The sequence below is a fragment of the Cygnus atratus genome, chromosome 6 (assembly GCF_013377495.2).
Source record: "Cygnus atratus isolate AKBS03 ecotype Queensland, Australia chromosome 6, CAtr_DNAZoo_HiC_assembly, whole genome shotgun sequence".
In the NCBI taxonomy this organism is placed as follows: Eukaryota; Metazoa; Chordata; class Aves; order Anseriformes; family Anatidae; genus Cygnus; species Cygnus atratus.
Genome location: NC_066367.1, coordinates 8,810,248 through 8,823,886, shown reverse-complemented (window position 1 = coordinate 8,823,886; position 13,639 = coordinate 8,810,248). Strand labels below are relative to the sequence as shown.

Genomic DNA, 13,639 nt, shown 5'->3' with positions numbered 1-13,639 from the left:
TAACTGGTGGGAAAGGGCAACATGAGCAGCCTGGCGAGATAGATGCGTGTGGGAGCCTCACAAGCGAAGGCCTCAGCAGCCTGGGTGTGGTGAGATGTGATTCATGGGCCTGCAGCTTTGCTAGGACCAGATGAAGGTGTCCCTAGGAGCCAATGAGCAGGGAAAAGGACTGGCTGGTAACGCTGCTTTCCCTTCTGAACAGAGGCTTTAAAGCCAGAAGTTGCATTTCCCTACCCTTCTATAGCCTTCTTCCCACTAAAGTTGTCATAAGAAAAAAAAGAAAAAGCTCTTCTGAAAATCCTATCCCAGACATTTTTAGTATGGGGTGCTTCTAATTCACTTGCAGAAAACTCAGACATCTTGATTTTGGTGCTTAACTGCTTTGATTTCGGAATATCCCAAAACTCACACTTGATATGAGGGCTTACTCCTGGGAACAGAGCTGCTCTGTAGGAAGTTAATACCCAAGGAATCAAAAATCAGCAGCACAGTTCTCCTTGAGCTATATGGAGCGCGTTCTGTGTGTCATCCTTGTATTTCCAAGCTCACTGATGACTGGATCACTGGAGGAAAAAACTGCTTCCAGGAGGAGCTTTTTTCTAAACAGATATTAAAAATGAGAAAAAATCACTGAGAAATTGTGGAAATGTCTTTGGTGGTGGCAAAGTTGTAGTGTGGTGCTGCCATGTCATGTGCAGCTCCCATAGTGGCCAAGAGTATTGCTGCCCATCATAGGCTTTCTGAGGGCTCTGACTAGTTTGTTTTTAAGTGCTGAGTGAGCATCCTTCTAAAAACTGTGCCCTGGTCATGTGCCTGACACTAGGTGCCCAGGAAACTACACTTCCAGGTTCCTGCCGTGCCTTATGAAGGAATTTGGAGTGACCCGGGAGTAGTTGCAGTCATGCACTGGGGAATGTCGTGGGTTGCATTACAAAAGCCTTTTTTTGTTTTACCGTTTAGCAAGTGGTGTTCCAGTTAGCACAAGACTCTTACGCCTTCCCAGCATCATCCAGCACTACATGCGGTGTTGCCTAATGCTGTCAAGTCATCAGGCAGCTGCTGCCTTACCTGGGAAGGAGGTCGAGTTTTAAGGCAGGTGGACAAGAGATCACAGAGGAAGTCCATGCGTGGTTTATCTGAGATTTCTATGCAGGTAGCCAAACATTTGTTGGTATTAGCTTACACAAACCATGAGGAAAGCCCGGCTGCTGCAGTTTGGTAACTAAAGGCACTTCAGACTCTGCAAGAGGAAAGTAAGAGTCCTTCCTCTTCAGTGAGTCATGGCATTGCCCCATTGCTCCCCTTGCAGATCTCCTTCAGTTCCTTGTGCTTTGCCTGTGTTTTTTGGGCACGGTAGTTGATCTGGTTATGCTACTTCACTCCCTGCTGGTGTGCTCTCTCCTCCTCCAGGTCCCTGAGGGCACCTAACTGCTGTTCACCTGGGTGCCTCTGGAAGGTTCTGCTGCGGTTTCGTTGTAGCATGCACAATCACTGCAGGATTAGTGTTTTGCTTTCTTTTTCCCCTCATAGCCAACAATTTTTTTTTATTTCTTTATTGGCATTGACTTCAAGGGGGTAAATGTTCTGTCCCGTCAGTTTAGCTCCAGATACCAGTGTTTAATAGTCTTACAGATCGTCAGTCAGTGACTCCATCCTTTTCTCTTCCCAGTTGTCTTACATCACTTCCCTAAGCTTTCATTTCTCACAGAGGTAACTGACATGCCTGGGAAGCATGAGTGCATTCATTTTCACTGGAATAACTCTGCTTGAAAGAACATCTCAAGGAAAGGACTCAGTTTGTGAGTTCCTGGTGTGAGGTAAGAAACTTTTTGCCCTGGATTCTACACTTCCTGCATGACACTGGCGGTGGTCCAAAGCCACCACTGAAGCTGAGGTGACGAGCCATGTTTCTGAAGACTTGCCTTGGCTGAAATCACAGCTCGGAGCTCCCCTGAGGTTTTCTCTGCTTCACATTCACAGGAGCAGGTTCTGCTCTGAACCAACGACTTGCACCTCTGCCCAGAAGAAATGGAATACAGTTCTTCACCAAGAGAAACTGTGTGATTGGAAGTTTACTGGTGGAAGAAAGAATTTAGCCTTTCCCTCCTCTTCCTCTCTGCCTATATGCACTATTAGATGCTGGGACATCTGTCTGCTCTGGTCACTTGGTTAAGGAGTGGCCGTGTAGTTGCACAGCCTCCTGTGCCATCTGCAGGAATTATTAAGTAAAGGAATTAGAAAGCAAAAAGGTATAAGGCATTAATAAAGTTCTCATCTTGTGTTTCGGAGCTGGAGCAGTATGGTGTTCTGGGAGCTGAGTGCGGGTGCTCTGAGAGCCAATTGACATTGAGTTATTCTGGTTTTACAGTGGTGAACTCGAACAAATTACCCTTTGGGTACCTCCCAAGGGGAATGTTTGTTGACTCAGTTCACAAAGGAGCTAAGGATGTGCATATGCTTCGGAAAATTATTATCCAAATCACAGTGTTCTTTTGAAACAGTTGCTTGACTGAATACCAAAAAGAAGCAATCAAACGCCTGCCTCAAAAGACCTTGGCAAAGCAGCAAATGGTGAAATCATAAATTTCTTCTCTCCTACCCCCTCAGAGCAAAGTTATCTATTTTGGGATTTTTTTTTTTCAGTCCCTGGAGAGGAAGTGAATCAAGTTTGCAAGTGGCGTTGTCTCGATCCAACAAAATGAAACCTGCTGTGCCTTCTGTATGTAGCTAACCTAGAGCAGTGTTCTGAGGAGCAGTGCTTGTTCTTCACCCACAGACCTCCCTCATAAGGACGTTCAGTAGAAGAAACACCAATGTAGAGCTGGGAGGTTAGATGTCTGAGTTCCTTCCCATCACTGTCTAAATTTTACCAGGGAAGGCTTAAGCTTATTTTAGCTCCAGCTCCACTCCCATCACTGGAATGTCCAATCTATTTAGACTCAAGGTATGTGGGGCAGGAACTGCTCCATCTCTGTTGCTACTCCCATCTTTGAAGTATTTCCTAACCAATCTGGAGAGGCTGTTTCTCTTCACTGAGAACCACTTCTCTCTCTTCCTCTCTCTCACCCTCATTCTGTGCCTTCAGCCACCCTTAGATGAAAGCTGCTCTGCTCCAAGGTCATTCTGGCTGCCACCGTTGCCTCCTCCACTTGTGTTCCTAGGTGAAGTTTGGCAAGGATTCATTCAAGATGCTCCTCATTTTTGAGGCACCGTGTTGGCTTGTGGTTGGAAGAAGTGCCATGTAGGAGAAGCTTTTCTGATCTCCTGTGAAATACGCTGAGAGTAGCAAAGTCTTGCACAGGTTGCCTGGGTACTGAAGGAGATGGTAGTGTGCTGCTTGGCCGGGGTTTTGTTACCCATTAGGGGTTGATTTCATGTCCTTGGCTGGATGTTGGGTGTTGAAGGTAACCCTTATCTTCCAGGGTTTTGATAGTGTAGCCATGTTTGCTCAAATTTCATTTCTTTTACCTTTATTTTGTCTAGTCAGGGAGGTTTAGACCTGATTGTATCGTATCTGAAGTAGCTGGGGCCAGAACAGCGTGTGGTGGGCATGGCTTGCATCCGCTGGCAGGGTCCTGGGTTCTGCCCCCGGTGGCACAGTGAGCTGAACAGCACTGGGGTAGAGAAAACCGGGCAGCCCTTCATCAGCCCGTGCGACACTGCCAAGAATGGGAACAAAAGCCATGACAAGTGCTCGGGGGTAATTGGAGCTCCTGTAATCGCAGCCTGCTGAGTCGCTTTGCCCAGCTTACCCGTTCAAGAGCTTTCATCAGTGGGCAGAGAGCCCTTCGGCACTGGATAACAGAAGTTTCTCCATCCAGCGTTGAAGAGAGTCAATAGTTCAAAGAGGTTTCTAATATAAAACTGGTCACTGGGAAATGTAGCAAAGCTCCTGGTGTCTGTTCAAAAGGAGCAGTGATTCTTGTGTGGTTTTCCCCCTCTCATGTTGGATCTCTCATTCCAAAAACTCGACTTTTTTCCCACCTTGGGAGGCTGGTATTACTGTAGCCCTGTGGGGAAACTGAGGCACAGGATGCACGTTAAGCCTCGCTGAAAGTTTGATTAAGTTTTGGAGAGAGAGAAATATTTGTCAATAATTTGGGGAGACACATGTTTGTTCATGAACACATTCGATAAATCGTATTTCTAACCACAGATTTCATTCTTCTTGTTTCATTCCCCTCAATGATCTTGTAAAACCAAACTGTGTTGGCTTTATTTTACCCAAACACTCGAGATGTAATATACAAGCCCAGTTTTAATTCAAAGACTTCTTTCTTGACTGCTCTCAGGTTGCTGCACGGGTGGTGCGCTGAGTTCTGAGCTGCCTGATGGCTTCCTGACATCTGACCCATGGCTGAAGCACATTGGCTTTGAGGGTGACCTCAGTGTTAGCAGATGGGGTCCTTACATGTAGCTGGTCCTCTCCGGGTGGGATCAGAAGCTCTGCTGGATGACCAGAGCTCATTAGGCAAGTCCATATCTGGTTTCAACACTCACACTTGTTACAGTCCCCTCTGCTGCTAGTGCTGCCCTCCGTACCTGCAGTTCACTCTCTCCTTTCATCTCCAGCTGGTTTTTAAATATCTCACCAGTAGCTAGGACAAAAAAATCCATAATCAAGTGAATAATAACAGCACTCAAGCCACACTAGTGCTCTGAAATCTTTGTGGGCTCCAGTTCTGCAATCCCATTCCCACTGGATGCGATGTGTTATATTGAATTCAATCAGTTAGAACACCAGGGCTGATCTCCCTGGAAGGAGAGGGAAGATGCAGGAAGCTGAGCAATTAGATTTTCATTTATGTGTTTTTCTTGTTTTAGTTTGTGTTGTTTTTTTTTTTTTACTTTTATTTGATTTCCCTGGATGGGTAGGTTTTAGATACTCAAAAGTAGTAAAGAAAAAAATGAATTCCAGTTCAGCAGTGCCAGGAAGATGCAAGCTGTGGATACTTTGTTCTTCCTGGCCCTTGCCTGTGAACTTGGGGAAGTCGGAGCGGCCTGGCAAGCAGCCTGACTCTCTGCTGTTGATGACACCTCTCCGGCAGAAGCGGTGTGTGGGTAGACAGGTAGTTTCATCACAGGGAGGAGGAGGAGGAGGCATGCATCACCTTTTGTTTAAGCAGAAGCATCTTTTTGGAATGCTATCCATTTTATCAGTTAGGGCTTGAACAAAGAGCAGCCAGGAGAGGCTGGATATTGTAATTAACACAAGTGGAGGCAGGCTGCTGCGTCTGCCTGCCTGCCTGGAGAAGAATAACCTGTTGAATTTGCTAGGAGCTATTGCTGCGAGGACAAGAGCTGCAGTTACGGGGAGCACAGCAGCCACAAGTGGATGAGGTAGCTGCTTCAGAGCTATGCTGTGGGGAAGAGGCTCAGATACTGGACACTGGATGCCCGTTTGGGTTAGAGCCTCCGCTTTTGCCTCCTAAGCCCAGGGAGAAAGAACACGCAGCCCGCTCCCATTTGGTTGGGTCGGCCGAGGATGGCTGCGCTCTCCCAGCACCTGAGGATCCTGCTGTGGAAGAACTGGCTGAGTGTCAAGAGGCAGCCGGTGAGTGTGAAAACAAAGCCGTAGAGGAGGGGGAGCTGGAAACCGCAGGAGCTGAGGAGCAAGAAGGGCACGGCAGGAGAGGAAAGCCACGGTGTTAAAATAGAAATACTTTGAAGGAAGGAGAGAGAGAGGGAAGGAGGGGAATGGCACGGAAAGAAGATGGGTCATTTTAAGCCAAAGTGGCTGCATCTTGTGTTGGAGGTCATGGTGAGGGCTCAGGAGTCCAGACTGAGTACCAGGGATGCTGCTGTTGGCCCCTGCAGACAAAACCCTACCCAAACTCACAGGCAGACCTGAATTAAGGCTGCTTAAATCTGCTCCAGTGTGAGCAGTCCCCAGAGTCTGTGTGCAGTCTTTGAGGAGTCCCTGCAATCTGGGGACAATGGGGGTGTCCTTACGTAGAGCCATTTGTAATGGATGGACAAAGAAAAATGTGTCTCTGAGAGGTGCAGGTGGGACAGGTTTCCAGCACAGTCCAGTGTGTTGCAAAGCAACCACACCAGATGGTTTTTTTCCCAAAATAAAGCATTGCTAGGGATGTCCAGAAAGGAATCTGAACTGCGGTGTCATGGAGGCAAGTGCTCCTTCGGGTGGCATTGCATGTCCAGGCAAAGCCTCTCTGGTAGTTTTGTATCAAAAGTTTTGCTTTCAATACAGCTGCACTGGCATTTCAGCAGAAGCACACTGCAATTCATGGACTTGGGCTGCAGCCCGTCCTCTTGCTGGGAATCCCAACGGGATGGTTTGTAAACTCTCTGGTTGCATGGGAAGCCTTGCCAAGTGCAGAAAGGGCAGAGAAGAGGACGTGTGTCAGAGGAGAGCCCCACGGACAGTGTGATATGGGGATGGAGTGAAAGACCTCCCAGCGCTGCGTACATCTGCAGGATCGGCTGTGTGCCTGTTCTGTCCTGCCTCTTGGGTCTGGAGCCTGCTTCAAAGAGGTGCTGAGTTCATCTGAGTCCTTGTGACCCTCCCCAGCAGCTGCAGGTGGGCTGTGCTCCTCAGAGTTAAGTCTGTGGCTGCTGTGAGAGATACAGGAGAATATTTTTTTGAGATGTAGAGGAATACCAATAGATTATCTCTAGTTACGTGACCAATTTCAACACCCTTGTTAAAACTGGAAGGCTTGGGTCTCTTTCAGCTCCCATGTACCTGCAGTAAATGCTTACATAAGCCCTGACCATACGGTCTCACTTGCTATAATCCTTCTTTCAGTTTCCTGTAGAGATGAAACATCAATTCTGTAGGATGGGAATGTCAGTTAAAATAAAGTCTGGACACCACCAATTGTTTTAGGGCAGGCATTCTCTCCAGCCCTCCTTCCGTTCTCTCTCTTGCTCCAAATTAAGGAGCTTGCTCAGAATGCAGAAGCTGTGAGGAGGTAAACCCAGAAAGCTGCTCCTAAACACATCCTGATTTCTTTATCCTTTCCATTTTCAGGTTTGTTTTTTTAACCTGTGTGATGTAACCGCACTGGTGGACCAGGCTTCCAGACAGCTTGTTTTGGTGTGTGCTTGTTTTGCAGGGGAAGCTCTCTGTTGTGCTTCTGTGCTTCTGATAACCCCTGAACGTGGCTGCTGCTGCTGCAGTGGTGCTGGTTGCCCTCGCCAGGTGTGATCGGCATGTCACAGCAGTCTGACACAAGCCAGCCCCTCTCCTTCCACAGACTGAAGTGCTTTCTCATTGCTACTGCTCTGTTTATCAGTCTGTCCAGGGCTGGCGAACACATTTGATTCTGCCTTTTGCTTTACACTTTATTTCCTCTGCACACTCTCTGCAGAGCCCCTAGAGAGATTGTATGGGGGGAGCTGCAGCTTGCTTGGCCATCAATTTGCTGAAATCAGCTGAAGCTCCGCATCCATAACCAGGGAGAGCCTCGGCACAGGTTACTCCTGCTGAGAAAGGAATGGCCGTGAGTGGAGGTGGCAGCCTTCTGGGGAGCAAGGTTCGGCCTGCCTACCAAGGGGAGTTGGAGAAATCAGTTCCTCTTGCACTTTTATTGCTTTCCATCTGTCACTTCTATGCGGCTTGGTTATTTAAACAGATGCAGAAGGGAGAGAAAACGTGCCTGCATCCAGACGTACTAAGGTCTGCGCAATTAAGTCTGCTTTTAGCAGTGAAATAATCCAGCAACCAAGGGATTATGCAACCTGTGGCACAGCACTCGGTGTCCGACGAGCCAAATTGGCATTGATGATTATGGCTCCGTTGAAGTCAACGTGTTCTACCTGCAGTCGGCTTGGCCAGGCTGCTTGTCTTGTTTTTGTTAACTAGAAATGCCTGGGACAGTGAGAACGCTGTGTTGTAACTGATGTACCCAGCTACTATTAAATCCAATTCACTCCAAGCACGGAGATACGAAGGGAAGAGCTGCCTGGGAGTGGAAGCGCCATTTTAGCTCCAAATGGGGAGGCACAAAGATTTCCCAGAGCGGAGATGATCTGTATTCATTTCCTCCACCAAGAATATGAAAGATGTCTTGCCCTTCCTTTAGGCAGCCTCTGACTAATATCAGTTTCTGTGCTGTTACCCCATAATTTTCCTGTAGCCTACGTGGTGCTAAACTAGGAGGATACCTTAATAATGCTTCATGCATGTGAATTAATCCAAGTTAAATACTGTATTTGGGGACTGATTACAGGGAAAGCATGTGATATATGAAAAAAAGTATAAAAAATGTTGGTTTCAGTGATGAATCCTGTTATATAGTATATATATAAAAGGAGGAGTGGGGTCTGTAAAAGCTAAAATGCTGCTGAACGTTGAAACTATAGGAGTACCCTCTCTGAAAGGATGTGTTAGGAGGTGCCTTGTGGTTTGACAGCTGTCAGTTCCCTATTTTGGGGCATGAGTCGTGCTCCCACTTCCATGGCTGTGTGTCGTCTCATCGGGGATGGCAGGGAGGGAGTTGCTGTGAAACAAACCTCTTTAAGTTCAGTTGCTCTCCGGGATTTGTTTGTCTGTTTGTTTGTTTTTATGTTCCAGTAAGCATTATGGGAAATGAAAACACTGTTATGGGCTTGGAATTACCTTTGGAAAAATGGGTTTGGGTAATATGTGCTGATCTGAAAAAAATAGCGATGCAACAATGAAAAATGGGATGATTTTGAAGAAAGACATCTCTGCAGTTTCAAAAACTGGCATGAAGATAGCACAGCAATTTTGCAGCACAGGGTACTTTGAGCTTTACTGATGGATGGAAAATTCTAATCTAGTAGGCACAGTAGCGAGCTAGCCAGCTAGTACAAAAGCAGTTAATTATTTGAGAAATTGCATTTTCTTAGCTTACAAAACTCCGAGGCTTGCAGTTTTAATACTGACTTTGGGCCTCCTACCTAGATTGGTTTGTTGCACTAAATGATTAGCAGACTATTTTCTTCATCCTCATCCATTGAAATGATGAGCCCTCATGTCAAAGGCAAGAGGTCCGTAAAGCTTTGTATTTTTTCTGACATAGTATGCCAATTTTACATCATTTCTCTTCCATCACAGCTCACCTACATAGGCTGCTACAGTTTGGAAGTGGAAAGGTACCAGGGAGTTAGGTTGCTGTGGTCAGGAGCTCACGTGAGGAGTTCTGGTGGTTGGCGATCAAATGGGACTTCTCCAGCTGGTTACACAACTCTGTAAATCCCTTCCTTCACCATGCTTGGTTCCACGCCTTGTAAACAAATACCATGAAAATCCTCTTTCTTTTGGCTGTACTGTAAGGCTGAACCATTTGTGAAGAACAGTGAAAGTTTCTGGGGGAAAAAAGTGCTGTAGCCTTGTCATTTCAATGTCAAACACTTCAATTTTGAGCTATAGTTAATCATATCAAGGTCACCTTTACCAGTCATTTGAGCAGTGCCATACACTGAAAGCGAAACCTTTCCCATTTTGGCTCTTCAGTCGTGCAATCAATGCATCCAAAAGTCTCGTACTTGTCAGTGGGCTTTTACTCTTACATAGCAGTGTCTCAAATCTGTGCAAAACTGTGTAAACAGCCAAGCTGAAACACAGAAAAGCTTCAGGCTCATTATTTGCTCTTACGATCTTATGTGGTTTTTCTTCCTGCATAGATAATACTTGGGTTTTAATAATATGTGCACCGAGACAGGCATTATTTACAATGCATCTTATAACTCATTTAGAGTGGTACTTGTACATTCCAGACAAGCTCTGGGACACATCAGCGCGACAAACGTAACCGATATATTTTCATTGCTATTTTATAGGTATGGTCATTCATTTTAATTTCCTGGCCTGTGGTTGTTTTCATAATCTTGGCCATCATCCGTCTCAAATTCCCTCCAGAACCACAGCCAAACTGTAAGTAACCGGTTTGCTTTTATGTCTTTGGGGTTTAGTTCTCATTTCAGTGACTGATGTGTTAATTCAATGTGTTTTGTTACTTTTACAAATCTGGTTCTTTGTAGTTTCCAGTGGAGACTTCCTGGGATGCAGCATGCTGTAAATAAAATGTCTGTGTTCCTCTGAGGTTGCTTCTATTTATGTTTCTTTTAAATTAGTTTCATAATTAGAAAACTTTGCAGAACAGTCTCATCAAGATGCACTCAGGTACTGCTGTTGTAGGCAGCAGTATAAATCTACATGATAAATTGAGGGACAGGAGAGCAGCTGGGAGAGATCTTATTCAGCAACACGAACAAGGGCATAGGCTTCAAGTGAGGTTATGAAGGTAAAAACCACGAGGTTGGTCATCATGAAAGATTTCACCTTGTTTGCTACAGGCAAAAAGCTCCTCTTCAGCTGAGCCTTAGTAGTATCTGCCCGAATAGTGGTAACTTGGCTCCTGGCACATGATGGTGCATGTGAGCCCTTACTGGCAAGTCCCAGAGCAGCTGGTGTGTGGGTGAACAGTTGGTGGTGGCTAAACGGGTGAAGAGTTTGCACAAGCTGGCTTTTGCTTTGCAGGCTGTGCCTCCTGGGTCGGGAGAACACGTGTCTGCACCCAGAGTATGGGTCTGCTTGAATCTGCTCTAAAAATTCATGCTGAGTTTAGTAAATACCCATCACCAGCAGAAGACATAGCCCTGTCATGCTCTCAAACCAGGCAATGTCTGTTTGTGAAGTTACATGGTAAAGCAGAGCAAGGAGTTTATCCAGAGGGAAGCCTTCTTCCTTTCCGCAGTGTTAACTGAGGTGGATCCAATCCATGGTTCTGCCCTCTGTAGCCTCCCAAGGCAGTCCCAAGGGAGGGGAAAGGATGGGTAGGAAGGGCTGGCCTCTCTTTTCAGCAATAGCCTGCCTTTGTGTTGGGAGAAATCAATCATGGAGCTGTACCCTTTTCGTTAGCCCCTAGTTAGAGGAGATCCTCAACCTTATTGCAGAGCCCCTGAAAGTGCATGCCAGACTCCTGCTTCATGTTGCACGTCTCGTCTGCTGAATCACATCCACGTGCTACAGCACAGAGCTGTTACTGACAGCCACTGCTTCCCAGCACAGGGTAGGAACAGGCCCTCCAAAATTGCCCTTACCAAAAGATTTGCAACACCTGACTCACAGGGGAGGTACCCCCCTAGCTGACCAGCCTCAGGCTGGTGTTGACTTGACAAGAACAAAGCTGTGTCGTGGGCAATGCTGGGTTTTTCTATTTGGGGGAAGGAGGCTGAGGCAGGGGGAGAGGAGACAGATTGACAGCAGCAAGGACAAACAGTTGGCTTCCAGTCTGTAGCTATCAGGTGTGTAAAATGTGGTCATGAGAGATTTGTACTTGATGGCATGTGCGCACTGGAAACGTTCCAACCTAGTTAATGCGCAATTCTCTGATTAAAAGTGTTTCAGTGTTTCTGAATGATGTATGAGAAAGGACCACATTGTGACAAACACTAGATAGGCAATTAGGATAGCCCTCGTCAGAGTAGGCTGCGAGCTCTCTGGGACTAGAGGTTTGTGTATCTAATTTGTAGGCTGTGATGGAGAGCCAGAGTAAAGGACTTTTCTGGAAGTATCTCAAGGTCTTTAATGGAGAAGGGCATTCTTGGTGTGTTAGGGTGGTCTTTTAAACCCAAGCCCATAGGTTGCCAGTGAAACTCCTCTTTAGGCCTGTGAGATATCTTAAGTTCTACCCAAATTCCCTTGAACCAGTTGGAGCAGGCAAGACTGGACACGTTGTATTTAGTGAAATTCCCGGTTTTTGCCAAGTGTGGAATGGCAATCCTCCCCCATGGCTCCGTCGGTTGTACTTGCTGTCCGTGAGAACTCAGATAAGGTGAATGTCAAGAGTACCAGCTGGATGGTAAAATATTTATTTTACTGTACGTGGCTATTAATTTGAATGTGTATTTTTCTGAAGCGTGTTTGCTCTGGGTGATTGCATCTGTGAATTTCTGGATCAGGAGGAATGTTCCGAGCAGCAGCAAGTAGCTTCATCAGTTTTACTTTGCAGGAGGGGGACTGTATTTTGGACTTGTTCCCTTTTCTTGCATAGCTGAATTTGAGGGCAAGTCTCAGCATCTGACTTTCTTTCTGTCTTAAAGAGGGTGATAGGAACTCTAGTGTAAGGGAGGTTTTGTGCTGGAAAAGATGTTGTTAATGGTTGTGGTGTACTCATGATCCAGGTGTTTAGAGGCCATCTAAGAATCCAAAGGGGATGGAGAAGAATGTTAATGGGAGCATGGAACAGCCAGTTCCTGCTGCTTTTTCTAGTTAAAGTTAAATAAAAACACCACTTGAATGTTACCCTCTTTTTTTTTGACAAGTAGACAAAATGTATCAACTTTTTGTTTGAAAACAAAAAGAGAAATCATTTGGGAGCTTTCTTTTCTGAAGAAAAAAAAAAGACACAAAAAAGGTGGGTGAACACGTGTAGGGTAATGATTACAGGAGGGGGGTTTGTTCATTTTCAGTGGAAATTAAATCCACTTTATGCTGAGTTCCAGTGCCTTCCTTAAAGGACACAGTCATTAAATAGTGACAAGAAGCTGTTTCCAGTTCTGCTGCTGTCAAGAGATTATTGCAGGCAGATGGAAGTCAGGAAGCATGGAATCAATGGCACAGAGATAGAATATGCTACTCAGATGCTGAATTTTGAAGCCTTAGAGACGACCCCCCACAAGATCTGTCTGTAAGCTTATCTCGTGTATTCAGGGCCCCAGCAAGATCATGAAATCTACGATTTGCTCAATTAAAACGGCTCAAGTTCAAAACAGTGCTTCTGAAGGATGCCTAATAGACATTCAATGGATTGAGGATTATTTAGAGAAATTACCTAGCAAGAGCTTCTTGCAAGAGCAAGTCACCTGCTTTCCTTCGTGTTTGTGTGGCACCTAATGCAACGGGATCTGGTGCTGGGCTGAACTCCAAAGAGAAATGACATGCTAAATAAACATCACCAGTCAAGAGGATGCTGGTAGGAGAAGAACTGAGGTAAAATAAGGAGCTAAAATCCATCTGATATGTAATTTGCTTCATGATTGAAGCCTGTAGTATCTAAGAGGGGAAAAAAAAAAAGAAAGAAAACACTCTTCTGTTTGGTGATGTGTTTCCAGGTCAGCAGAGATAATTGTCAGGAGAAATAAAGATTTGTTTCTCTGCATACCCAGTTGTGATGATCTGAGCGTCTCCCCAAACCAATTTCCCATCCAGCTCATTGGGCACATCCCAGTCGTGGCTTTTGACCTTTCATTACAGCCCTCGCATGTGCTGGAAGGTACTGGGATGTGCTGTGTGGCACACGTGGAGCAGGAAGCTCTGGGTTGGAAGCCTGCAGCACGGAAGCCGGTGAACTGCGTTGGAAGTGTGTTCCAGTCTTTTGTGCCTGTATCACAGGTTTTGTAGAGTGAGTAGGGACAAAAATCTTCCATCACTACAAGTTTTTGCAATTTGGGAACTGTGTGAGAGATACAATCTGTCCCTCAGGGCCCAACCCACTCAGTCTACAGGGAAGCCCAATTAGGCTCTTTGCTTTAACTAGCACTGTCACACCCCGTCACACCCTACCCGCCTGCTTTCTTCCTTTTCTGTTCTCCTTCTTTCCTCTCCTGTCAGTTTGACCTCATCATTATTCTCCATAGAAGCTCTTTGGGGCGTGATGAGTTGCCCACTCATTTTGAAACCCTGCTCTTTACAGAGGAAATGTGG

The 13,639-nt window shown here is 45.9% G+C and overlaps 1 protein-coding gene across 1 annotated transcript in view; it reads left to right on the top strand.

Annotated features, from left to right (window-relative positions):
* The first annotated feature begins 5,485 nt into the window (after positions 1 to 5,485).
* ABCA12 (ATP binding cassette subfamily A member 12) overlaps positions 5,486 to 13,639 on the top strand; it is an 84,419-nt gene continuing 76,265 nt past the window's right edge. The window contains exons 1-2 of the mRNA XM_050711645.1: positions 5,486 to 5,554; positions 9,772 to 9,865. Of these exons, the coding sequence (XP_050567602.1) occupies positions 5,486 to 5,554; positions 9,772 to 9,865 (163 nt within the window). The remainder of the gene's footprint in view (positions 5,555 to 9,771; positions 9,866 to 13,639) is intronic.